Here is a 26,442-nt window from a genome sequence, read left to right on the forward strand (position 1 = left end):
CGATGGTACAAAAAGGGGGTTAGAATGAGTTCGACTAAAGCTTTGCACGGCTTAGTTGGAAACTTGGATCTTTCTCCAACTTCACCCTCATTACTTCTGTGTCACTATGAAAGCATTGCTGCATGTCACAGCTGGCAGAACTAAGCATCTAAGTTATGCTGCATCATCACTCAGCCGCCCAGCCAAAGGATGTCCCGAGGGCACTTTCTTCACTGACAGACTGGAAAAAGCTGAAGATGTCACTGATGTGTGGAAATATCATCAAGCTACATTGCTAAGGACTTTTTATCATATGTCCTTTTGGAACTCCTGTGGTCAGAACTCTCACAAAGGTTAAGGCCCTGCTTTAACAAGGCTTGCAAGTTCCTGCAGTAGAGAGATGGGGTGTTCTTCAGCTGCATGAAGGTGATGTCTCAGCTGCTTAATGCAACTACGGAGCATCGAGTTGAGGTCCAACCAGATTCCACAACTGCATGGCTTATATCTTGCCTTAAACATTTTTAGAAACGCATCTTGCTGAACTCGCGAATGAAGATAAAGTTTCTGAGCAACGTTGTTCGTGTTTAAAATCCATTAGCAGAGAACTTCCAAGTGAAATGTTGTCTAATTAGATGAAACCAGTGTTTGTGCAGCTGTAGGGGGCTGAATCCTGGGTTGATTCCCGTTGAAGAGCACCTGTCAGTCATCTATCATACCCCCATCAAGTGTCTGGTGCTGGGAAACGGTGCGAGAATGCCCCTGTGGATGGACATGCACCATTATGCTTTAAAATGAGACGTAGAATGAAGGCATTTTGATGTAATCTTAGATTTTGTTAGGTTTTCCAACAGAATTGTACCATTGGAAAGTTGAAAATCTGATGTTTTTTTGCTTGTTCGTAGTGTTTTTTTGTTCATTTTGGTGATCTGTTTAAACCAAAACCTGATCCACTGTTGGGTTTTGGGATTCAGAGTGTTAAGGAGCAACGCTATAAGCTTTTCAAGTAGATTAATTCTCAGACTTATAACTGATGTTAAAACTTAGAGAGATGTTTCAAATACAACAGACAAAAAGGATAAAGTGCTGCACTGCCCACGTCAGCAGGCAGCGGGTATCAGGTTTTCACTCTCCGGTGGAATCAAGCACAGGGCTCCAACATCCGACCACGTGAGCCATCCGTCAGCAGTGTTACTTGTTTTCGAGGTGTTGAATCTACGATTCCCTCTTCAATCAGCAGGATCGTAGTGGTGGCCGCAGACATGAGCCTCACAGCCAGGGTCGAGCTCACACAAGCCCCCCGCTGCAGCCCTTTCCCCTGGGTTGGCTTTAATGTCATTAACAGGTGGGGGGCAAAAATAGACGGAGAAGACGCACACACAAACACACACACACGCAGGCTTACACTCAGTTAAGGAGATGAGAGTTGAGTGTGCGCACTGTGACACATTTTCACGCAAGAGCATTTTAAAGCCGAGAAACTCATCCAGCACGACTGTCCGTGTTAGCGTAAACAAACAGATTCACTTACAGAAGCTACAGTGTGACGGCATAGCTCACACACGCACGCACACACACGCACACATGCACACACACACTTTAGGCATTTGGCTATGGGAACACACACACACTGGCCTGCAAACTAATACGAAGGACTGCACATGCACACACACAAATATGTAACCTGCAACTCTATACTTACGTCTACACAGATACACACACACACTACTCACACAGACACACACACTACTTACATAGACACAAATGTGCATATTTAGCTGATGCTCTTTTTCATATCCACCTCCAAACACATGCACACGCTCCAACCCTCCACTCCCTCCAAACGTAACACTAAGCTACTTGGACCCTCCACCCCCTCTTTTTTTATTTTTCTCTCCCTCCCCACCTCACCCGTTTCACTTCTCCCCCTCTGCTCACTCCCTCTCCCAGCCTCACCTCCGTCACTCCGAGCAGAGCTGCACACACAAAAAGCAGGTCAGCAACTTGTTAATATCATTGTTGTGATATTTGTGAAGCGAGCTGCCGAGTGAAGCACGTGTTCAAGAGGGGGAAAAATAAAACTAACGTGTCTAACTTGAGCATTATATTGTTGTGGCTGCTGGGGGGGTCTATTCTTGGTGGGGGGAGGGTTGGGTTGAGCCCGTGGTTAGGGTGGAATAAAGCTGAACTGGCTTCCTCAACCGTTGCCTGTACAGAGTGTTTATGGAGTCCAGTTTGCTGTTTGCGTGATACAACACAGAGACGTTCTGCCGGGTGCCGATTCCATTTTGGCTTATTTTTGGAGACAGTAAGACAGGGTTTGGTAACTTGTTGAAGGGTGTCTGCTCACAGCTGCTGTAATGAGTTTCTTCCTTGTGCCGCTGCGTTTCCACTCTGTCCAATTGGAAGCCTTATAAGGAGAGCCGTGATCACTGTTGATGAGTAAGGACGGCAGAGTTTGAACTTTCCTTATTCTTCCGACCAGGTATCCTGACACTTTGACAACAGCTGACTTTTTGAACCACTAACATACATTTTAAATCACCTAAGCTGCACTGACAGGTGTGAATGCTGTTGCTTTATATATATGTAAACTCATAATGCCTCATTTTCATCCCTGTCTGTTTGACAAACTGCATGTACTTTGATGTAAAATATACTTTTTTGCTTGTCATTTTCACACTGTAATGAGGTGTCAGTAATAAGATAAATTATATAATAACAAAAACATCAAAGAGAGGAGTGTAATCAATATTTTCAGAGTTTTTTCAGAGTAATTAACTAGGAAAGATGCAGTTTTGTTCTTTAGTCAGATGCTTGCACCTGCGAAGAACTGGATAATTTTATTACATATTTCTGGTGAACCTTACCATAAAACTGCAAAATATGTGGTATTACAGCTACTACTGTATCAGTATTCATGAAACTAGCAGAAGCTACAGGGGTACCATGCAATCTGAAGCATCAGTACTGCATTAAGTGCCTGTACTAATGTGTGCTTTGAGGTAATGGATGTTTAAATATGTCTGTAATGTGGTAATTTAGCACTAATTAATCATTACCTGATACCGTAATCATGCTACCAGTTCTTCTTAAAGGTACTTTTTCAGTTTGAATTGTCTTATTCATTTGAATAATGAACTCTTTAATCATTTACTACACTGCAAGGGATATATGTCGTTTTCATAGATATTCTGTCTTCCACACTGAAGATTAATAATTTAATACTAAAATTAATTTGATGTTTTGCAAGAAATGCATCAGACAACTCAAAGGGTACGCGGAAAGTGACGTCAGAGAATCGGTAATACATTTGTAATTCGAAAATGGGAAAAAAAATCTAAGAAAAAACTGATTTGTTCCATGTTTTGAAACCAAAAACATAAAAACTGCCTGATGTGTCAAGAGAAGAAACAACAAACAAAACAAAAACTATCAAAAGGCAGCCCAGGTTTTGTTATTGATAATTCCTTTAAAATTCTTATTAAAAATTACAAATGAGAAATGAAATCACAAATTTGCAAAACCAAAATTGGAGCAAACAGACTAATTGATTTTGGTTGAAAATGGGGGGGGGGGGGGGATGACAGCAAACCAACGTGACTTCTGTATTTGGCTTTAATTTAGCCTATGTGCTTTTGTTCCATTTCTGAAAAAGTTTTTCCATTTCTGGTTGTGAATCAAAGTTGTGAGTCAAAGAGCAAACTTATGTTTTTTGTTTTTTTTTTTAAATTATTTTAAATCACAAATCAAGTCCTGACTGTCCAATGATATCCAGGAGGATGTGTCCACTACCGAGGCCGATGCCCTAATTTTAATGAAAGCGATCTGAATTTAAAATTTAATTGCCTCTTTTGATGTTTCACCTCATCAAGTTTAATAAAAGTCATCTTTGTAGTTTTCGGATAAGTCTGTTGACAAATAGAAAAATAGCACTGACAACAGGAAAAAGAACTTCTACAGGCTGGACTATGTGACTGATGTTTTTAAATGAAGCTTACTGAATGTATTAGTGGTTCAGAATCCAAATAATGTTAAATTACTTCTTGTACAGTTGGTCATTGGACTTGAAGCCTCTAACAGTCTAACATTTTTTTAATTAAAAGTTAAAAAAATATTTTTTTTATCTTCATTATGATCATGTTTGCAAATTCCACAATTATTTATTATGGAAACAATCACTTAGTAATAAAAAAACTGGATATCACTAAAATGTCAACTAAATAACCGTCCCAATTTAATACCAACCACCTTCTAATGAGCTGAACAATAATAAAATGAGCTGATTCAGAAATAGTTTTGATTCTGTTCTTTTCATTAAGTTGAGATAATCATGACAGATAATTCTTTTTTGGCAATATATTAAATTTTAAGCGGAAAATTACAAATTGTATCTGTGTCCGAGAAATCACTTTCCACTAAGTTCCCCATAATAAAAACACCTCTCCAGGAAGTGTGTTAATTCCAGATCACATGACCTGCTCCACATGATGTCATTTCCTCCTGAAGAAAAGACTGGCCAGACTCCAAGGCTTTCTGACTTATTTAATATAAAGTAGTCAACAGGTTTACTGCAATATCTTTAGAAATAACTTTCAATTTTACTCAGTTGTATATATAATATTTAGAAGAGTCTTTCTCTAAAATGCCCTGTGGTGTTTGGTTATAGGCGGCCATGTTGATTTAAGGCCTGAAAACAGCAAAAATGCCAACTATGATACAAAAAGTCCTGCAATTCTGTATTGACCTTGTGATGCCGTAGATGCAACACTACTGCAGCAGAACTGTGTTTAAACCTGCATTAAAACTTGTATCCTTAATTAAGAACTCAAACACAACAAAAACTGTTCAGATTTTGAAGCTACTAATGAGATGTGCACGAATGACAGACTTCCCCTGCACATCTCTGGATCATTTCATATTTCATGCGCTGTTTTGGACTATTATCTCCATTTGGTGAACCTGCCTGAAAACTCTGCAGCTTGTTAACAAGTCGGAGGCTGAAGTGAGAGAGAAGTTTCCTCCCCGGGGAACGCGTTCATTTTTTACTAACAAGAGGGAGGACTGCATGTCACGTCTGTTGTCACCACATCCGGGTGGAACGCGACAGGACAGCTGCTCCATTCTGCCAACAGACACAAAGCGTTTAAGATTTAGATCAGCAGCAATGCGTCCGTGAGACTCAGAGTTTCTCAGAACGTATAATTGGTTGAGGCTCGGATACGATGAGTGTTTTTGTGCCGCTGAGGTACCACAAAGCATCTCAGAATAGACAGTAGCTTATGATTGCAGTATGCTGACTGTTTGCTGTATGTGCTCGCTGTCGCATAACATCTCAGAATAGATCATTGATTGCGATACCACTATGCTAAGTGCTTTTTCATTGCCTGATTAAAAAACAGAACAGAGCACAGATTTCTACTGTTTGTGAAGATCTCCACAGTTTCTGAATGCTGGACATAGGTTGAACTTTTGTGACAGTTTTAGAATTGGTTTGTTTATGTTTTGCCTGAAAAGTCTCCTATTTGTTTAGCGCATTTAAAACAGCTGTTGAGCCAAAGTGCTTTCCAATAGAGCAGTAAGATTATTATAAATTTACCTAAAAGATTAAATATTAAGACCCTATGATTTTGTGCACTATATGTATATTCACAATGTTAAAAAAGAAGTATTTTTAAAACAGTTTTTAGCTGTACTTTTGTTTTACTGTTACTTTACAGATAAAAAATTATTTAAAAAAATCTTGGAATTTAGCTTTAATTTACATGTTAACCATAAAAAAATCCAGGCCTGTAAATGACGTCCACATCAAAACATTAGTTTTTTTTTTTTTACAACCTTTGAGTATAAAATATACGTTCTATTGTAAATAAATATCTATTTTACAGATATTTTCTTTTATTTGTCAAAAAAAGGTAAATCAATTTGTAACTATTATTTAAGATTTTCTGTGCTTTGTTATAAAAATCAATAATTTATCTGCTGTCTGTAAAAAAAAAAAAAAAAAGACTGAAAGCTGTACAGAACTAATGTCCAAGTTAAAAATCTGTATTTTTACTGATAGTATTTCTTCCTTTTACAATGTGACCATAAATTTTACATTTTATATCATTTAAATCAGCTAAATGTAATTATCTTACATATATCTATTATTTAAACTGTGTTTACTGGTTTTGAATGTTACAGTATTTCAGTTTTTTTTAAATGTAATTTTACAGTACCCTTGTTGCCAGATTTTCAGTTTTTTTTTTCTTTTACAATTTTAAATACATCAAAATTAGGACCATACAATGTCATACACTATACCAAATTACCTGACTGATTTTAAAATGAATGTTAACACCCCACAGCATTATAAATGAAAAACAACACAAATCCAAAGCTTCCTGATGAACATGCATATTGGAATTTTTGGAACCTGTAAATCTTTTACATTCAAGATTTTAGAAATTAGTCTAAGAATTTAGGTTTCATTCCTCATTGACATTATTTGGCAGATGCCTTCCAGAAGCAAAAAGACACGAGTGAGTTGTTACTGGAGGTTATGTGTGTCCACTGAAAATGAAAAGCTATTTTTGAATCAATTAACAGCTAAGTGTAACAGTTTCACAGTTACTTCGACCTTATTGACACCTGCTATTAACGCGAGACATTATCTGCATAATGACATCTGACCTCAGATATAAATAACCCTCTGGTTGACTTGAAATTTTTGCCCACATTATGATCATACCTCACTCTGATAATGAGATGTTCTGTCAAAGAGCACGATGAGTTCCAGGTCAAAGAAATAGCGGTGCTGTATGTGCCTGACTTATTTTCCTTTGCAGTACTCCAGGGGTGGTTTGTACTTTTCGTCAGGAGGTCGACTTTTTCCGTGTGTGCGACCTGACTGATATCTGATCACAGTACATGCCATTGTAACTTTAGCTCCTGATAAACCTGTTCTCTGTTTATATGTTTGCTTGATCTCAAATATCTTGGCTGATGTTGTTGAAAGATGTGTGTAGTAGCTCAGCTCACCTCAACCTAACAAACCTCTGCACAAATAAACATCATATAGAACATGTGTCATATTTACAGTATAATGTGCTGCTCAGAGGAACATCATCACTCACCTATACTGGTCCGATCAGTCCTGCTCAACCTTCCAGCATTTTTTTTTAGCTTGTTGCTTTGTTTTTCCAGCCCACAAACTTCGCTCTGATCGACAGTGTTTCCACTTTCTCCAATAAACTGACTATGTCCTTCCTATCCAACACACGGTGAACATTGAAACTAGTGACTGACCAGCAAACAGAGGCTGCATTCCAAATCAGACTTTCCCCCCTTTCAGTAGCTGCTTTTACAAAGTACATTCCGCTGCATGCAGTATGTGTATCAGGACATGCTAATATTTGACCATCTCAGTGGCTTAAGCTTCTTTATATTTGTGCAAGACATCATGCCATTTGTGGCATAACTGCACAGAGGACTGTGGGTCAGATAGGTCATAAAGCATGCTGATTACAAACTGGAAAATTTGATTGATGTAGCAGGACATTCTTGTATTTCTGGTATACCGCATTGGATAGTCTGTGTATTGGGACACACCAAGTCTTCTTCCTGCATACTGTATAGTATGGCATCCATGGTGGAGCATTTAGCAGCGAAAGCCAAACTCATGCTACAGGAGTTTCAGGTTGATTCCCCCCAATTTACACTCCAACAGTTACCAGAAAAATCTGGTCTGGGATCTTGGTCCGAACCGATGTTGGTCCAGATTATTTGTGTGAGATCCAGTCTGAAACATCCTGAACTATTTGCCAACTCTTTGAAGCCGTCTCAACAGTATCAAACATGTTCAGTGTCTCTGAGTTATGATGGATATGATTATTACGCTACTGTCCAGAGCAGCAGGCACTGTAGCCAAGCAATGCTAAACAATCTAGCCCTGACGTTAGTTACATTAAAACAGATAGAAGTCTCACATGAAGAATAGACAAACCACTATAACCACATTTCCTCAATCATGTGATCATCCAGATTGGTTTATCCTTCTGTATGTTATTTTTTTGCATTTTTGAAAAGTATTACCAGCATTACATCAAGTTCTTGCATCACAGTCTCTATTTTGTTTCCATGTGCTTCCCCATGAGTCCACATGAGGTGGTGCTCAGCTCGCTGACCGCTCCATCTGATGTCATAGTTTTACTATCATCCTGTAGTGAGATGCACTGCTATTTTCCAATCTTGTAGTGTGAACAAGTCTGAGAATGTAGATACAATGATACAACCTAATTTCTAAATCTGTGAGCCCAGATTGAGAGACAGAGTTGGTGGAAACTAGTCCTTAAAACAGTGGTAGAGGAGGATGAAGAAGGGTAAGAAGGGAGGAAGGATGCTGGGTGGAGCTGGACCACAATTTAGCAAACCTACCTGGGGAGTATCATCCCAGCAACTGTTATATTAAACATGGACTACCGCCTCAGTTATACACGGGAACACACTAAATTATAAGTTATTTAGTTAGTGGTGTATTGGCTAAGCAGACTTGGGCTCGTTCAGCAGCATCCACATTACACAAAGGCAGAAAAAGCTCAGCCAAACAGACACCAGTATCACGAGGCAAACAAATGCACCTTAATCATCGTGAGAGCAACTGTAATGTAAGCAATTTCCCTGTGGTAATCAATCATATTTCTGATGCTCTTTAAAGCAGCCAGTAACCTTAAAACAGCCCAGACGACATCTCCTACCTGAGAGTCACATGTGGGATCCAGGAACCAGAAACAAACAGCAGCCATGACGCCACAAGTGTTTTAAATACCCTCAATCAGGGGCGGGGCCATGGGAGGAGTCAACCCGATTCTTTGGTGGTGTGTTCAAGCTCTATCAGGAAATACCAAACCTGCACAATGAGCACGAGTGAAATTTGCAGTCAACACCACGGTTGAGCACTTCCACCTTGACACTGCAGCTTACTGATGACAATTTCAAAAATACCCAAGGATTCAGACATACTATTCTGTCAGCTTGCAAGGTGGAGATTTCTGCAACATTTTTCTTCTTCAGAATTGTCTGATTCACTCCAGTATCACAGTTTTACAGTCTTTGAACAGAGTCGTGGGTGAGCTGGTGTGCTCAAGCAGTGGAGGGTTGGGTTTAATGAGGCAGACACTCCATAGATCTGCAAATTCCAGAAGAAGCAACAATGCAGAGTCACATCTCAGACATTTAAAGTCAGGAAGGGATTATTTTCATGGAAAAAAAATATAAATGTGTAACTTTGATACACAGAGAGGGATTTTTAGGGGTTTTGTCTACAACTGGCATATCCGAAGAAGGAGGTTTAATACTGCGTTATGTCTCACTCTGCAAAAGCCTGTTCTTATTAAGTTTTCTGTGATGGAACTTGTGTAAAACTGTACAAGAAAAGCCTCTGTTTACTGTGATATTGACTCTACATAATATTAATCGCCTTTACTTTGTCCTGCTTCCTTTCCTTTCTCATCTGTAGGGGTTTTTCCTTCACTCAGTCCTGACATCTACCTCAGCAGATAGATTTTTCTGTGCACCTTCTATACTCTGTGATTTTTTTTTCTCATGATGATTCATTTATTAGTTTTGTATCTGACGTCTAAGGCACCATTTTTTCTCAGACTTTTTCTGAAGAGAAGGCTGATTCCTGCTTTATCCTGCTGAAGTTTTCAAAGACATTTTATGTTTAGTTTCTTTTAATAAGGTTTAGAGGTTTTCTCAGAAACACCTGCACAATAATATTGCACTTTGTCTTCCGCTGTTTATCATTGCTTTCTTTTTGGGAACAAACTGAGAGCACACAAAAAAAAACCTTCTTAATCTTTTTCCACGTCTGTAATTTTTCTCCTGTGGATATTTAATCGAGGCACAGCAAGTTTGGCCTCCAAACTGAACCCAGCTGGCTGCCTTGGCCATTTTCTGTTTAGTTGAAAATGTGGTCTACGTTTTTTGTGGCTGATGAAGAGGGCCGTACGATGGGCCCGGGGACGGCAGGGACGGCTGGAGGCGGTGCAGCAGGAGGACCAGCTCAGGGTGCTGGAGGTCTGGCCGGCCTGATGAGTGGACGCAGCACGTTCGGTGGAAACAAACGGCGCCGGACGACGTCGACGGGACACGCCATGAGCGAGGCCCAGGAGGGAAAGGTGACTGGTTTTATACGGTGTCAGTGTGTGTTCTGCCTGCAGCTGCATGAAGACAACTAATGGAAACAATCAATCATACACCTGCTTTTTCAGCTGAAACCAGACTGATCCACAGTGCACGAACAGAAGATCAGATGAATGGCTTCTGATGTTCGGGAATAAAAATAAAACAAAGAAAATATTGTATCCAACATTACACAAGTAATTCTGGACAAAAAAATGAATGTAAAAATGTATCTTAAAAGAGCATTTCCTTTTTCAGTGACAGTGGTATTGCAAATATTGACCAAACTCTCAAAAATGAATCCTGTTTAAGGAGGTTTTCTCTCACATTGTGACTTCTTTGACAACCCAGATTCTTCCTTGTCTGCCCCACAGACAAGCAAGTATTTTCAAGACATCAATTGCAATCCTTGGACATTAAGCAGAGAAAGTTTAAATGTAGTCTATAGGTGTTAAGTGGGGTTGCAGTCACTTTGAGGTCATCTTCTGACACACTTAGACAAACATTACTTCTGCCCATCTGTACCAAAACAACTATTCATTCTAAACCTAACTCTTAAGAAATGAAAACTTAACATCTTCATGTTGTTTCTTTCTTCTGTTCTTGGATCAGTGATCTTAAGACTAAAATTTGCAGGTCAGCAACTCAACAAAATTGTGTACTTACCAACAACAACTTGTGTTGTAGTGATGTAGAGGTGGCCAGTTAGAACAGTGAAAAAATGTAGGGTTGCTCTTAGATGGAAGAGGCAGGAGAGGTCTTGTTCAATAAATTGACCTAGACTTTTTTTAGTTTTAGGATATATATTGATGTCACTGCTGTTCATTGTAGAGCGAATGTCCATTTTTGATGGTGGGATGTGCTTTCGAATTGGGTAAATGTATACAGGCTGTGAGACTAATCCCGTGACAGTTCATGGTCTCTGATTGGATTTATCTAAGGAAGTGTTTGCTTATCTGTCTGACATCTACATGAGTTTCCTCTTTACCCTAAATTTATACAGGTACTAGTGGTGTTTCCAATACTTGGAGAGGAATCTTAACCTCACACTACCAGAAATAATACTAGAGGAATCATTCCGTTCATTTATTTCACAGTCCTGAGCCAATTTGGACTTATAATGAAAGCATGCCATAGGGAAAATTGCCATGAGAAAATTGAGTCTTTGAGTCCTTAAGGTGAAAGGTACAAACACAATTCAGTAACAGAATTCTTTGAAAATCATGAAATAGCTCATAATGTTTTTGATTGTTTTCTGTTACCAGATCAAACTGGCGTTCTTCGTGGCCATCGTGGGTGTGGTCCTGACGGTCCTCGGGGTCGGTACAGAGTTCTGGGTGGAGCTGGCACCGCCGAAGAGTTTCTACAACAACCAGGTGAAACACAAACACATCAAACTCAGGACTTGTGGTGTTATTTTCACCAACACACTGAAGTGACAGGGTGTCTTGGATGTTATTAATCGGCCCGGGGAGGTTTTCTGCAGCACAGAAAACACCGAAACAATAGTCAACTAAACTGTAATTTCCTTTAAGAAATGAAATGCTGTTTCTTCCATGAAGCTAAAAAAAAAAACTATGATAGATGACAAAGAATATTACAAAGAAAAACTGTATGGTTTTGGTTTTGCAGACATGTCTGACAGCTCACTATGGCCTATGGAAGGGCTGCACCAAGACCCTGTGGGTGGCTGATATCGACCCAGAGAGGGAGAGCTGTGGACCTGCTGAACTGCCTGGAGGTGACTCACTGTTTCACCGCCTGGTTGGGTGGAAGTCTGTATGGCTTTTTATGATGGCTGACCGGTCTGTTGGAGGAAGGGGAGTATGAGCTGGTGATTGACAGACCAACTGGCTGACTGGACATTTGTCAAAGTGCCGACATTGTTGGATGGCTCAGTTTGAGGGCATGAGTTAGCATGAATGAGTGGTCTACCTGACTTTCTGGCAAGACAAATGATGCTTGGCTCGGTTTTTGATGGCTGGCAAAGCTGAAGAGTCTGGCTGACTAACTGGCTGAGTCATTGTTACATAGTCGGAGTGAAATGGTTTTGTTTTTAGGTCAGGTGAGAGGATGCATGGACAATAATGTCAGCTATTCAAATTTAAGCTGTGTTCAGATATGCGGTTTTAATGCATTTAGTTGCAATATTTAGTTGCCATTGATTAAAGTCCCACTAAGGTCAGACGCCAACTTTGCAAGAGAAAACTGTCCAAGGCACCAATACGCTAAATAAGTATTTCACAAAACAGGCAGGCAAAGCATAATGTTCCATCTGGACACCATCATTCCAGTTGCAAATTGCTGAGTATTTACAGTTTTTCTGAACTTCTAATTTCAAGTACAAGAACAACTAACAGAAATAAGATGGGTCTTTATGATCTAAAAGACATTTGGACAACTAAACTGGACTTTCCTCGGTCAAGTGAGGCAAAAAGCACGCTAAAGCTATTTGCAGTGCGGCTCCCCTGTTCGTGACTCACCTGTATGAACTCCCCTCTTTGAAGAATGATTCACATAAACAGCAAAACAGACAGACTGGGGAGTCCACAGAGACCAGCCGTGTGTGTTCGTCATCGGTTTCAGAGCAGATATAGGTTTGATTCTCATCAAAACAAGAGAGAAAGTTTCTCCAGGTTGCTGTCTCAGTGGATAAATGAGGTTGCAGTTCACTGTGGGATTTTTCAAACAGACATTGACAGAAAAAGGTTAGGAAACACTCACTTGAAGCATGTGATTAGACTATTTATTAGATACTGAAGCATTTTCCTGTGGTATTTCTTATTTGAAACTATTTTTGCATTATCATGATTGATTTTCCAGATGATCTTGTGCGGTTGGTATCCAACTATATGGTGGTTAAATATCTCCGTTTTGGTTCACCATGGTTAATTTGCAAATAGAAGTCACCAAAAGCCATGCACAGGTGCATTTTGACAAATAATGAGGACAACTTAGGCCAGACGATTCCAACAGTTTCATCCTTCGAGCCTGATGGATGCACTTGGCTTCTAAAATCCCACCCTCTTCTCGCTTGAATCGCTCTCTAAGGATTTATTGCATTGAGGTGATGCATACATCAAATGAAACCACAGACTTTGACCTTTCTAACAAGAGCAGGTGTTTGCTTGTGCACTGAAGAGTCAGAGAGAAAAATGATTGAGAATTTACATGAAATTTAATCACAGTTATAATCTGCATACACCTCCACACCCATTACTCTTGGTCTTTGGCTCTGATAAGAGCTGAAAAATAAAGGTTGTGAAGTTACACTGAAAGTAGCTTAAGGTAATAGTGGATAAGCTCAGATTACACACTAGATTATTAAAGACAATTACAATTTTTTTTATACCTAAAATCATTACTTAGCTCAGTGACAAAGCAATATATAATCAAAAAGGACATATATTTAGGCAGAACTTTGACCTCAAAAGTAAATAAAAAAGATTTTATATGTTCTGGCTCATGTCTGAGAAAGTAATCAGCCTAAAATGGGTAAAAATCATGTCTTCTTGTCTGATTAAGTACTTGTAATCAATGGACTTTCATCATAATTGTACCACTGCTTTCCTGAGGGGATGATGCTGTTGACATGTTCTGTGGTCAGTGAGAGGAAAGTTCAATTACTGTCTAACCGGTCAGCTGCAGCGACCTCTTATTTGTAGATGGGATTTGAATTTTGTGGATTGGGATTTGAGCGCAGCAGTTCTTCGCTGACTGTGGGGAGAAAAAACAAAGTGGAGAGCTCTGAGGATGAGCCTTTGATCACACTAATTAAGAGTGATGTGTGTGCCTGTTTTGCTTGCTCGCGTTCTCAAATGTGAACAGGGAACAGATAGAGGTGTCACAATCTATTTGACGGCCAAACTCTAATTACTGTAACACATCATCAGGACAGCAGAATACAAATCGTGCAGAAAGCATCGGATTGCCACCTTGAGCTTGTCATTGACGTTCATGGCCGATTATGTTTGATGGAGAATAATTGAAACTAAAGTGTAAAGGGAGGGAACGTTAGAGAGGCAGAGAGACGGGGCTCCTTGAATCTCAATAGGATGCTCATTCAGATTGTCTCATCTGAATTGTCTAATCACACATTATAAAGGAATAAACGACTACTTTTAAAAATACAGATTTTTGATGTGGACAACATGTAAATTCATACATTTTTCCCCTATGATTTATTTTATTATTTCTAATCTAACAAAGGGAAAATTTTTAAATGAACAGTGAAAATAAGTATGTACAAATTTTAGTCCTTATACATGATTTTTTCTTTCAATTAATCGCAAAAAATTTATAAAAATATTTTGACTTTTTTTTTGCTGATTTAAAGACTGTAAAAACAATGTAATGCCTTGGATAATATGCAGACAACAAATTAAAATTTGTCAAGCTACAGATTTGGGAATGTTATTTATATTTTTGGCCTGTTTCATCCTTTTTTTAAACCTTTAACATGTAAATGAATACTTCTGTGAATTTACTAATTATTATCTGTAAATAAACAACTAAAATCTGTTAAATAACATTTAAAAAAATTCTTTTAAGTACATATTTTTTTAAAAAAAGCTAATGACTGTAAAATAATGTTATTTTTTGCTGATTTGAATACAGTAAAAATAGTGTGATTTCAAGCATGAACAAACAAATTGTCTTTTGTAAAAATATAGATGTTTGACGTGGATGTTGTATATCTTGTTTTGGCCCATTGTTTTACTATGAATATATAATTAATACATTTTTTCTCCCTGTATTTTTACTAGTTCTTTTCTGCCAACAAAACAGGGAAAATTAGTAAAATAACAGTTTAAAAAATTATGTATGATTTTTCCTGAATACACTGAAATTTATGACAATAAAAAGTAAATACATGTAAAATAACCACATTTTTTGTCTTTTAAAACACTGTAAAAATAGTGTAGTTTCATGGTTAGACATACAATAACAAATTATTTCTAAAAATAAAAATTTTTGAAATGATTTGAAATCTTATATCTATTAGCTGGAATTTAACCAGGGAAAATATGCAGAATAATAGTAAATATTATGAATAATTTACAGCAAAAAACTGGGGGAAAAAAACTATTAAATGACCTGTCGTTATTGATGTTTGTCTCACTTTCAGTTTCTGTTTCTCTTCTTCCATCTTGTTCCTCCTGCAGAATCAAACTGCACCTACTTCAAGTTTTTCACCACCGGGGAAAACGCTGTGATGTTTCAGAAGACAACACAGAAGAGTGAGTAATGCACCTCTAATGCCTCTCTTGGTCCACCTTAACTGCAGAATCACACCTTCCTTCATCCCTCGTCTTCTGCTCGACTCCTCCCTCTCTCCCTCTGCCCTCGTTGCCCCTTCTCCTTCCTCTGCCCTCGTTGCCCCTTCTCCTTCCTCTGCCCTCGTTGCCCCTTCTCCTTCCTCTGGCCTCGTTGCCCCTTCTCCTTCCTCTGCCCTCGTTGCCCCTTCTCCTTCCTCTGCCCTCGTTGCCCCTTCTCCTTCCTCTGCCCTCGTTGCCCCTTCTCCTTCCTCTGCCCTCGTTGCCCCTTCTCCTTCCTCTGCCCTCGTTGCCCCTTCTCCTTCCTCTGCCCTCGTTGCCCCTTCTCCTTCCTCTGCCCTCGTTGCCCCTTCTCCTTCCTCTGCCCTCGTTGCCCCTTCTCCTTCCTCTGCCCTCGTTGCCCCTTCTCCTTCCTCTGCCCTCGTTGCCCCTTCTCTTTCCTCTGCCCTCGTTGCCCCTTCTCCTTCCTCTGCCCTCGTTGCCCCTTCTCCTTCCTCTGCCCTCGTTGCCCCTTCTCCTTCCTCTGCCCTCGTTGCCCCTTCTCCTTCCTCTGCCCTCGTTGCCCCTTCTCCTTCCTCTGCCCTCGTTGCCCCTTCTCCTTCCTCTGCCCTCGTTGCCCCTTCTCCTTCCTCTGCCCTCGTTGCCCCTTCTCCTTCCTCTGCCCTCGTTGCCCCTTCTCCTTCCTCTGCCCTCGTTGCCCCTTCTCCTTCCTCTGCCCTCGTTGCCCCTTCTCCTTCCTCTGCCCTCGTTGCCCCTTCTCCTTCCTCTGCCCTCGTTGCCCCTTCTCCTTCCTCTGCCCTCGTTGCCCCTTCTCCTTCCTCTGCCCTCGTTGCCCCTTCTCTTTCCTCTGCCCTCGTTGCCCCTTCTCCTTCCTCTGCCCTCGTTGCCCCTTCTCTTTCCTCTGCCCTCGTTGCCCCTTCTCCTTCCTCTGCCCTCGTTGCCCCTTCTCCTTCCTCTGCCCTCGTTGCCCCTTCTCCTTCCTCTGCCCTCGTTGCCCCTTCTCCTTCCTCTGGCCTCGTTGCCCCTTCTCCTTCCTCTGCCCTCGTTGCCCCTTCTCCTTCCTCTGCCCTCGTTGCCCCTTCTCTGCCCTCGTTGCCCCTTCTCCTTCCTCTGCCCTCGTTGCCCCTTCTCCTTCCTCTTCCCTCGTTGCCCCTTCTCCTTCCTCTGCCCTCGTTGCCCCTTCTCCTTCCTCTGCCCTCGTTGCCCCTTCTCCTTCCTCTGCCCTCGTTGCCCCTTCTCCTTCCTCTGCCCTCGTTGCCCCTTCTCCTTCCTCTGCCCTCGTTGCCCCTTCTCTTTCCTCTGCCCTCGTTGCCCCTTCTCCTTCCTCTGCCCTCGTTGCCCCTTCTCCTTCCTCTGCCCTCGTTGCCCCTTCTCTTTCCTCTGCCCTCGTTACCCCTTCTCCTTCCTCTGCCCTCGTTGCCCCTTCTCTTTCCTCTGCCCTCGTTGCCCCTTCTCCTTCCTCTGCCCTCGTTGCCCCTTCTCCTTCCTCTGCCCTCGTTGCCCCTTCTCTTTCCTCTGCCCTCGTTGCCCCTTCTCCTTCCTCTGCCCTCGTTGCCCCTTCTCCTTCCTCTGCCCTCGTTGCCCCTTCTCTGCCCTCGTTGCCCCTTCTCTGCCCTCGTTGCCCCTTCTCCTTCCTCTGCCCTCGTTGCCCCTTCTCCTTCCTCTTCCCTCGTTGCCCCTTCTCCTTCCTCTGCCCTCGTTGCCCCTTCTCCTTCCTCTGCCCTCGTTGCCCCTTCTCCTTCCTCTGCCCTCGTTGCCCCTTCTCCTTCCTCTGCCCTCGTTGCCCCTTCTCCTTCCTCTGCCCTCGTTGCCCCTTCTCTTTCCTCTGCCCTCGTTGCCCCTTCTCCTTCCTCTGCCCTCGTTGCCCCTTCTCCTTCCTCTGCCCTCGTTGCCCCTTCTCCTTCCTCTGCCCTCGTTGCCCCTTCTCCTTCCTCTGCCCTCGTTGCCCCTTCTCTTTCCTCTGCCCTCGTTGCCCCTTCTCCTTCCTCTGCCCTCGTTGCCCCTTCTCTTTCCTCTGCCCTCGTTGCCCCTTCTCCTTCCTCTGCCCTCGTTGCCCCTTCTCCTTCCTCTGCCCTCGTTGCCCCTTCTCCTTCCTCTGCCCTCGTTGCCCCTTCTCCTTCCTCTGCCCTCGTTGCCCCTTCTCCTTCCTCTGCCCTCGTTGCCCCTTCTCCTTCCTCTGCCCTCGTTGCCCCTTCTCCTTCCTCTGCCCTCGTTGCCCCTTCTCCTTCCTCTGCCCTCGTTGCCCCTTCTCCTTCCTCTGCCCTCGTTGCCCCTTCTCCTTCCTCTGCCCTCGTTGCCCCTTCTCCTTCCTCTGCCCTCGTTGCCCCTTCTCCTTCCTCTGCCCTCGTTGCCCCTTCTCCTTCCTCTGCCCTCGTTGCCCCTTCTCCTTCCTCTGCCCTCGTTGCCCCTTCTCTTTCCTCTGCCCTCGTTGCCCCTTCTCCTTCCTCTGCCCTCGTTGCCCCTTCTCCTTCCTCTGCCCTCGTTGCCCCTTCTCCTTCCTCTGCCCTCGTTGCCCCTTCTCCTTCCTCTGCCCTTGCTTCAGTCTTTCTCTTCCATCGTCCATCCCTTCACCTCCTCACCACGCTCTTTCAGGTTGGCTATTGTCTGCCCTGGGAGTGTTTGAAATGTATTCCGCCTACGCTGCGTTCAAGTGTCTCTGAGCTGCAGTCTAACCTCTCATTTTGCTGGCAGCTTCATAATGTATTAAGATCACACGGTGCCATACGCTGAGTGAAGAAAGACAGACGTACATAAAATCTTATTGTTTGCTGGTGCCACATCGCTGTCACACCGCAGGCCTCAACGTAGTGATTTAATAAATACAGGCAAGAGGATGTAAAATAATGTACTAGGAGTGCAACTGAAGAAAGCCTCATTCATCCAAATCGTTAATGACCGAAGAACTGCAGCGACTTTTATGTCCTCGTGTTGAACAATCCTTAGCGGAAGGCCTGAACAAGAATGACCTTCTGAGAAACAGCAGATCTTAAAGCCGCAAAGGTAGAATATGTTTGATTCCAAAATGGATTTAGCAACAGCAAAACTTCTCATAAGACATGTGTGGATTCTTAAAATATGTTTTCTCCAGATGTTTCAGTCCTTACAGTCTGAATATTTCATGGTTAAGTAATAAAAGTTGTTTCATTTGTATGAATTTTCCCTGTATTTGACTATTCATGTTTTCAATCGATTCATGTATAGAGAGACAGGTGTGTGTAGTTAGTTTCATTTCATTTCTCGCTTGAAATCATACTAGGAGGGCTGTATAATTACATTTTTCATGTTTTTTAGTGTGCTGCAGCTTTAAAAAGAAATCAAACGATCTTACATTTTGAGCTACATGTATTAAATGTGAACCTGTTAGCCCATATTTACTGAACTGTAAAGCAGAAATTCTCAAAAATTTTGAACACTGGAGCTGTGATTTGTTTCCCCGATCAAAACAAACAACATACAGAAGCAACTGCATCATTTCTGTAGGAATTTCTCTCCAGTCTGAACTGTGACACTGGTACCATTAGCAAACTCCTGCTAAGAAATTCTTGCATACTGAATTGGTAAAACAGGCCCCTGGTTTGATTTTTTTTCCTATTCACACCATTTCAAAATGTTTTAAGTATCATCTTGCTCATGCATTACACAACCCCACTACTCCCTACTACAGACTCACACTATGCTGCAGCCACTCAGCCATTCTAATCACACATGGAAGTGTGCAAATGAAAAAGTCGCGTCTTTTAAGCTTCTGAAGGCAAGTGGCTGCTACAAACCTGTCTGCTGACTTTTACACATGAATAATGTTTTTTTTTTTAAATAACTAAATGGCACCATTTATCAAGCAGAAACTGTAAAAGCCTGAAAATTGTCAGATGATCTCTGAACCAATCATCCGGGACATGATGTTCCATCAGGAAAATTATTCAGATCTAAGCTTAAAATCATGATATTTCATCAAAATCACTTTCTTACTCTCTTTGGAAAATGCACAAAAATAAATTCTATGCAGTAATCAGAACATATAAAAAACTTACTGTGGACTTCATTAAAAGGGACCAAGACTTTTCCTTCATCCTCTGAACCCCAAAACCCACCAGTAAAATAAATAAATTAAAAAAAGAGAAAGTTTTCCTTTTTATGTATTCTTTATATTTCCACATTTATTTATTTATTTATTTCTCTTTATATTTACATATTTATTTCCACATTTATTTATTTATTTATTTATATTTTATTGTGGCACTCCTGTGATTCCATAGATAGTGAGAGGTATATTTCTGGAAATAGTGAAAAACCATAGGGCTTCCCAGATTAGATGTTTTTTTTAAGGTAAAAACTGAAAAATTTCCAGGTCGGAAACATATTAAATTATCAAAAGCCAAAATATTATGCTTTGTTTTCCTTACCCAGTGATAAATTTCTCACAGAAGACTTTTCTTTCTTTTTGATCTCTTTACTTCTAGTCAAGGTTGTGCTGTTTCCATAGAGGTGCAGGACTTTCATTTGCAGTTAAAAATTAGCCCTCAAAAACAATGTGACAGGAGCATAAAATGCCCAGAAGCTATCTAAAGTTCAGAGACACTCATATATACAAATCAAAACTATACAACTACTTGTGATTCACACCTACCAAAAAACAACTGGCTCCTACCACAGTGGCTGCTTTTGCACACTTAAACTTGTTGCTGTTTTTCTCCCCTGTAGACCTGAACGTGGCAGCAGCCATGTTGGCCATGTTCAGCCTGTTCCTGATGGTGATGGGAGCCATCTGCATCACCATGTCCCTCAGTAAAGAGATCCTGTTCTTCCTCAAGCCAGCATCCGTCTGCTTCATCCTGTCAGGTCAGTAAAGGTGGCAGCAGCGACTACAACACGGGTGTCAAACATGAGGCCCGCGGGCCAAAACCAGCCCTCCAGAGGGTCCAATCCGGTCCTCCAGAGGGTCCAATCCGGTCCTCCAGAGGGTCCAATCCGGTCCTCAAGAGGGTCCAATCCGGTCCTCCAGAGGGTCCAATCCGGTCCTCCAGAGGGTCCAATCCAACCCTCAAAGTGTAAAAATTCAGGAGAAGACATTAACTGGAGATTGTAAATTAGTAAAACTAGAAATTTAAAATAATTTCTAGACCATGACAAGTTGTTTGGATCATAAAGTAAAATACTAGATTGTTCATTGTTCTTTGTCATTCTCTGTCTCATTTTTGTAATGTTTTGTCTTGTTTTTGTTGTCTAACTTTTATCGTTTGTCTCATATTTTTGTCATTTTGTTTCTCAATTTTGTCATTTTGTTTCTCATTTTTGTCATTTTGTGTTTCCTTTTTGTCTCGCTTTTGTTTTTTGTCTCATTTTTGTCATTTTGTGTTTTGCTTTATTCATTGTTTTAGGTATCATTTTTGTCATATTGTTTTCATGCTTTTGTAATTTTTGTCTTGTTTGTCCATTTTTGTAACTTTTTTGTCAAATGTTTTGCCACTTTTTTTGTCTCCTGTCTGTGTCTCATTTTTTGTCATTTTGTTTCTGGCTTATTTTATTGTTTTGTTGTATTCTTACTTATTTTTCTGAAGACATTTCAGGTTTTTCGTGATGTTTTGTATAAAGATAATTCCTTAAATGTGAACATTTTTGCACTAAAACAAAGGAAAAATTTGGAGTTGTCATTATTTATCGGTTATTGCGCTGTGGTTTTACTGGTCCGGACCACTGGAGATCAGACTGGGTTGAATGTGGAACCTGAACTAAATGAGTTTGACACCCCTGGACTAGAAGATCTCTGAGTAAGTTCTTGACCTCACCAACCTGTCCTCCACAGGTGTCCTGGTGCTCCTGTCCCTCATGGTCTTCCACCAGTCCGTCCTGGCATTCCTGGCCAGCGACCACATGGTTCCCCTCCACCACGAGCTCTCCTGGTCGGTGTCGTGCATCGGCTGTGCGGGGGCCGTCCTCATCGTGGGTGGGGTCCTCTTCCTGCTGCTGGCGCTGCCCTACAGCCCCTGGCAGAAGTGCCTCCCTCACAAGGACAGCGGCAGCTAGTGGCCAGGAGGCGACGGTGCACTTGATCCGCCCCGCCCTGGAGGAGGAAGGGAGGGTGCAGAGAGGTGAGGATGTTTCCCAGAGATGTCTTAGTGGAGAGATTGCTTTTTGAAATGTCGACCTAAAGGAATTACAAGCCTGCTAATGGGAGAGTCGCTGGCACTTCCTGTGCTTTAATTACTGCACTGAGCAAAGACACAACACATACCCGTCTCTTTCCAATGCAGTATTGTTATTTAGGATAAAATACCTTCTGGATTCTGGATGTCTCAGTGTTTGATCAGTACATTTTAATTAAAGTCTCATATTTCTAATAATGTTGAAGTCTATTTATATAACCGCATATGGAAACAGCTCCAAATACAAATAAAATGCACTTTCCTATAAGGTGGCGATCTTAATGCTCAGATGTGTGTGGGGAACACTTCTGTATTGTCTTACTAATTAACCAGCAGGGTTTGGAGGCAATTTACTGGAATTTAATTGAATAAATTAACAATCCTTGATAAGAAAATGTATCATTCAGTGAAGTCCTTTGCATAAAAACAGTTTTCTTCTAAATACTACCTATTTCAGTCCCATATAAACTCATTGTTAAGCAATACTGAACAGAAACACTAGATTAAATGGTGTAGCAGCTTAAACATCACAAAGTGATTTAAGTCTCTGGTTTGAATGTCAGTTTAATGAAACATCTATCTACCCTCATTTATCACCAGTAACTAATTTATGTTGGTTTTCATGGAATGTCTGTGAGCTGAATGTGCAGACAGGAGGGTCACTCCATATAAAATCTACCAAATCTGAAAAAGTTCCCACCTGACCAGATATTTAATGAAATTACATAAAAGTTTCCAGTCATACTATGAATATTTTCCAAATTAGAGGCCCCTGAAGTAAATAGATTCAAATAGAAATGTCATGCTTTTAAACTGGTGTTATTTTTTCCATCTTGAAAACAGCATTTTGAGGACTCTTAACTTCATAAGTACAGGAGATAGACACATGGAGAGACATTAGAGTTCTGTTAAAAACTGCTACCAAGCTAATATTACATCCACTCCAGGTGCCACAATCTATTGACAAAAATCACGTTTTTCTTCTATAACCAACTTTGACCATCAGCATCATGGATTATATCATCATTGCAGAGAAGACTTTAGGAAAGTGCATTGTGGGTAAAATTTCAATGGTCATATTTCCGCTGAATTACCAGAAAACAGATAACAATTCTAGTGTAACAATACTTGTTTCTACTACTCTATGTATGATGATATTGTAACTATGCTAAATACTAAGTTATGAGAACTCAAAAATGCTGGAAAAATAACATAAAATTAAAAAGTGTAAAATATCAACCCACCACTATTCTGTAATTATGAAAATATTCATAGTATGAAGGTAAAATTTTTCATGGCTTGATTAAACATACAAACATTATTGTAAATTTTTTAAAAATCAGTTGATTCTGAGGCCATCAGGTGGAAGCTACTGATTGATTTTAGGTCGGGAGTTTAATGAATCCCCAAGTCAAGATTTTTCAAATTGTATATTAATTGTGTCTGTTTATATTCTAGGAAAGTTCATGTTCATAAATGGGCTAAGTTGCAATTTTACTGTCCTGAGCATACAACAGGTAAATGTTAACTTCACTGCTGACATCTTCCCCATTTTGTTCTGTAGCAGCCTCCTCTCTGCTCAGGTAACAACAGTCCAAAGCACAAACTTCCTTCTTGAACACAACAGTATATTGACCTCCAGTCTGAGCCTCATATAAGAAACTAGTTTATTCTCAGTGATGTGTAAAACAACAGCATAAAAAGCTTTTTTTTGTTTGTTTGTCCTCCAAATGCCTTCCCTTGTGCAGAGCCGCCTTTTTGATTGTCTATGCTTTATTTTTTGTTGATCTGTGTATATTAAGAGTGTATATTAAGACATTAATTAGAACTGCATCACCTGTATAGCCACATGCTGATAATGCAACAGAACACGACTCGTCTTCATCCCATGCATTGTTTAGTGGCTGCATACCTGGTAAGAAGGGTATATTTTCAATGAATGTAGATGTTATGCAAGCAGAAAAACATGATAAAGATATAAAGATTTATAGTGGAGTAGAAGCTACACGGTGTTAAATCAGCTAGAAGTGTGAGCCGCTGCCATGTTTTTACCTCCAGTGTTTTTTGCGGATGATTTATGTTAGAACAAAGTGCCTGCTGTGCCTGAATGGAAGGTGAACCATCTCTGCAACTTTTTTGAACTGAATCGATTGAGTATGAATGAGTTCATTTTATTATTAAACATGACATGAATATTTAATGTCACCCTTTCTCCTGTTCCATTTCTCTCCCATTCTGCACTCCAGACACATTCTCTGCTTACAGTCGCTGCCTCCTCAATGGCTGCTTTTATCAACCAGCCCCACTTTGCACCTCATGGTGAAAATGACTGCGTTATCTGGCAACACACTGCTTTTAATACATTCTCTTTTGGCTTCTTGTTTACTGGAATTTCATTAGTTTTAAATGTTACACATAATTTGTGGGAGTTTAATGAGCTATTGGTGATGCTCGAAACAATAGTTTGGAAAGGTTGAACATTTTATTCAAAAAACTTAAGTGCGGAAATGAAATCCAAACTCCATTTAGAGCTTTGGCACATTAACACAAACACACTGACTGTTTTGATTTGTGGACTTGTTAAAAGGTAAATGGTGAATCTTAGAGGGTTTACACAAACAAAATTGACTCGTTTTGTGCTTCCATGCGATGTAGCTATGGACTGTCTCAAAAATGATGCTCTGCATTCTGATTTATTTCTTGAATGCATCTCTCTCTAAAAAGGTAAAACTGAGATGTAGTAGAAAACATTTCAAATTTAAAAGAGCCTCAAAGTCCACATGAAAGTGGAGAATTAGTCTGCAACAGATTTGGTTTTAACTCCTTGTTCGTATCATGGTTGCATCATGCAGTAGGACTTCCACTCAGGAGGCTTGAGTTTGACTCCTGTGTGGAACCATCATCGTTAGACTTCAGTTGCATTTTCACTTTCTGTTTGGTTAGATTTTGGAAAATATCATGGTTTGGGTGTAAAAATGACCCCAAAAGTAAAGACTGTGCTGTTGTAGGAGGCATTCCTAGTTTGAAAGAGCCACAAAGTCCACTTTAGGAATTGGAGGGAAAAGAGTTTGCTAGTGTTTGCCTCCTGTGTGGAACCGTTATTCTTAGACTTCAGTTTCATTTTTACTGGCTGCTTAGCTGAGTTTAGAAAATATGTGGGTTAAAATACAACCTTTTCACTGCATGTTGGAAGGTTGTCCTTCATTTTCTTGGTTACCAGGGTGGCAAGTCTCATTCTGTTTCTATCAAAAGTTTTTTGCAGTCATTTTTAGGCGACAGTGCCAGTTGTAAAGACAGAGCCAAGAGGCAACCAGATGTATTTGTATTTATTGATTTATTTCTGAAATGCTACAATACCATGACAACACTTTAAAAAAAAAAAGTCAGTCAATCCACCAATTAACCAATAAACCCCTGCACACTGTCTAACTTACAATCATAAATTTATTGGCGTAAAGTTTTGGTCGTCGTACCGAGATGCTGAAGGTCTAGTACCGAAATGTAGGATGTGCTCTTCTCTCTCCTATGTATCTACTACATTAAATAGATGTGAGAAGAGTTCCCTTGAGTTTCACTCCAGGTTTGTCCAATTTTTAAGCTTTGGTAGATACAGAACACAATTCCCATTACATTTGTCAAAACAATGAGAAATATGTTTTTGTTCTTTCTGATTTAGATTTTTTTTTCAAGATTTTGCCTTTATTTTGGTAGGAATGTCCAGCTGGAGGAGAGTATTTTAGCCCTTGTATTAAGCTTCCTTTGGGTCACCCTGTAAAATATGTGTTTAAAGATTAGTAATCTAGTGATGCTGCTGGCACATGGCATTTTGTTTACAGCACAGTGCTGTTTATTGAAATGGAGGGTCTTAAACTAGCATTGTGTCATTGGGTTTTGGAGTCCACCCACTGTTTACAGTTCTTGGCTTCTTTGTAATAAGGAAAACTAAACATCAACAGGCGACAGTGTGGCTTTTATTGGCCTGATCTGCACCCATGAAACAAACTAATTCCACACTTCATTTTATCTGACTGTATGCAAAGAATCATCTTTATATCACTGTCCAAAACAAAATATTGACATGTAAGAAATGTCATAGTAACTTCCTGCTTTTCTCACTTTCCTCACATCAAACTTCTGTTGAACGCTGGATTTGTACCACACTGTGAAGAGCAGCGGGACACAGGAGAAGGGAAAGAGCGATGACATACAACAAAGCTCCCTGGTTAAATTTGAACTCAGGATGTAGCAGTTACATGTTACGTGCAGTTATGTGATACAGTACATATTTAGACTGCAGGAACAGCGGTATGCCCTTTTTATTCTATATAAGCGATTACTCTTATGTCATAATTGTGATATTTTTAACATATAAGGTTATATCATGTGACATGCTGATGGTCTTGGAAGAGTTAGAAAGCTGCGTTAATATTTGCAAATTAACAAATCATCTAATGGTATGTTGAAAGCTTTTGGAATAAAAACATGACACTGAGGATCACAGATGCAAACAGTGATAAACATGCTTTTTGAGAGTGTATTGGATCGCCCAGATTTGTGGTTTCAGTCCCTCCTCTATCATCTAAACAACGATACCGCTGGTTCAGTTCTGGTTGTCCTGCTCCCAACACATCTCTGTCAACGTGTTGACCTCCTTCCAGACTCACGTCTCTCTGAACCGTCTCCCACGCTGTTTGGCTGTGACCTCCTGGCTAAATATAGACCGTGGCCAATAGGACTGACGTAGCAGCAGAAACACAAACCCCGAGACAAGCTGCGCATACGAACGCACTCAAATCCACTTGTTCAGACGCACATGTGGGTTCGTTCACACACTGCGTGCAGGATGACACACCGTCAGAACCTGCGTTAAACTGAACCTC

At 40.7% G+C, this 26,442-nt stretch overlaps 1 protein-coding gene across 4 annotated transcripts; it reads left to right on the plus strand.

Annotated features, from left to right (window-relative positions):
• The first annotated feature begins 1,843 nt into the window (after positions 1 to 1,843).
• On the plus strand, positions 1,844 to 23,767 carry LOC111568113 (voltage-dependent calcium channel gamma-6 subunit-like). 4 transcript variants are annotated; one of them, XM_023269596.3, is made up of 7 exons: positions 1,844 to 1,971; positions 9,476 to 10,139; positions 11,409 to 11,519; positions 11,776 to 11,884; positions 15,309 to 15,383; positions 20,121 to 20,258; positions 21,223 to 23,767. In XM_023269596.3, the coding sequence occupies exons 2-7, from the start codon at positions 9,930 to 9,932 to the stop codon at positions 21,441 to 21,443; spliced, it is 864 nt and encodes a 287-aa protein (XP_023125364.1). In that variant the 5' UTR covers positions 1,844 to 1,971; positions 9,476 to 9,929; the 3' UTR covers positions 21,444 to 23,767. The 4 variants fall into 4 exon arrangements, with proteins under 4 accessions (XP_023125364.1, XP_023125366.1, XP_023125365.1 ...); XM_023269598.3 differs by having other exon boundaries at positions 1,890 to 1,971; positions 9,961 to 10,139; XM_023269597.3 differs by lacking the exon at positions 1,844 to 1,971 and adding an exon at positions 2,187 to 2,461.
• The last annotated feature ends 2,675 nt before the right edge of the window (positions 23,768 to 26,442 follow it).

The sequence above is a fragment of the Amphiprion ocellaris genome, chromosome 15 (assembly GCF_022539595.1).
Source record: "Amphiprion ocellaris isolate individual 3 ecotype Okinawa chromosome 15, ASM2253959v1, whole genome shotgun sequence".
NCBI classification, from domain to species: domain Eukaryota; kingdom Metazoa; phylum Chordata; class Actinopteri; family Pomacentridae; genus Amphiprion; species Amphiprion ocellaris.

Excerpts from the sequence above, each read along its gene's own strand:
- LOC111568113 (XM_023269596.3), top strand. The coding sequence starts at position 9,930 with ATGTGGTCTACGTTTTTTGTGGCTGATGAAGAGGGCCGTACGATGGGC. Across the intron at positions 11,520-11,775 it reads AGAGTTTCTACAACAACCAG|ACATGTCTGACAGCTCACTA; the intron begins GTGAAACACAAA and ends TTGGTTTTGCAG. Across the intron at positions 20,259-21,222 it reads CGTCTGCTTCATCCTGTCAG|GTGTCCTGGTGCTCCTGTCC; the intron begins GTCAGTAAAGGT and ends TGTCCTCCACAG.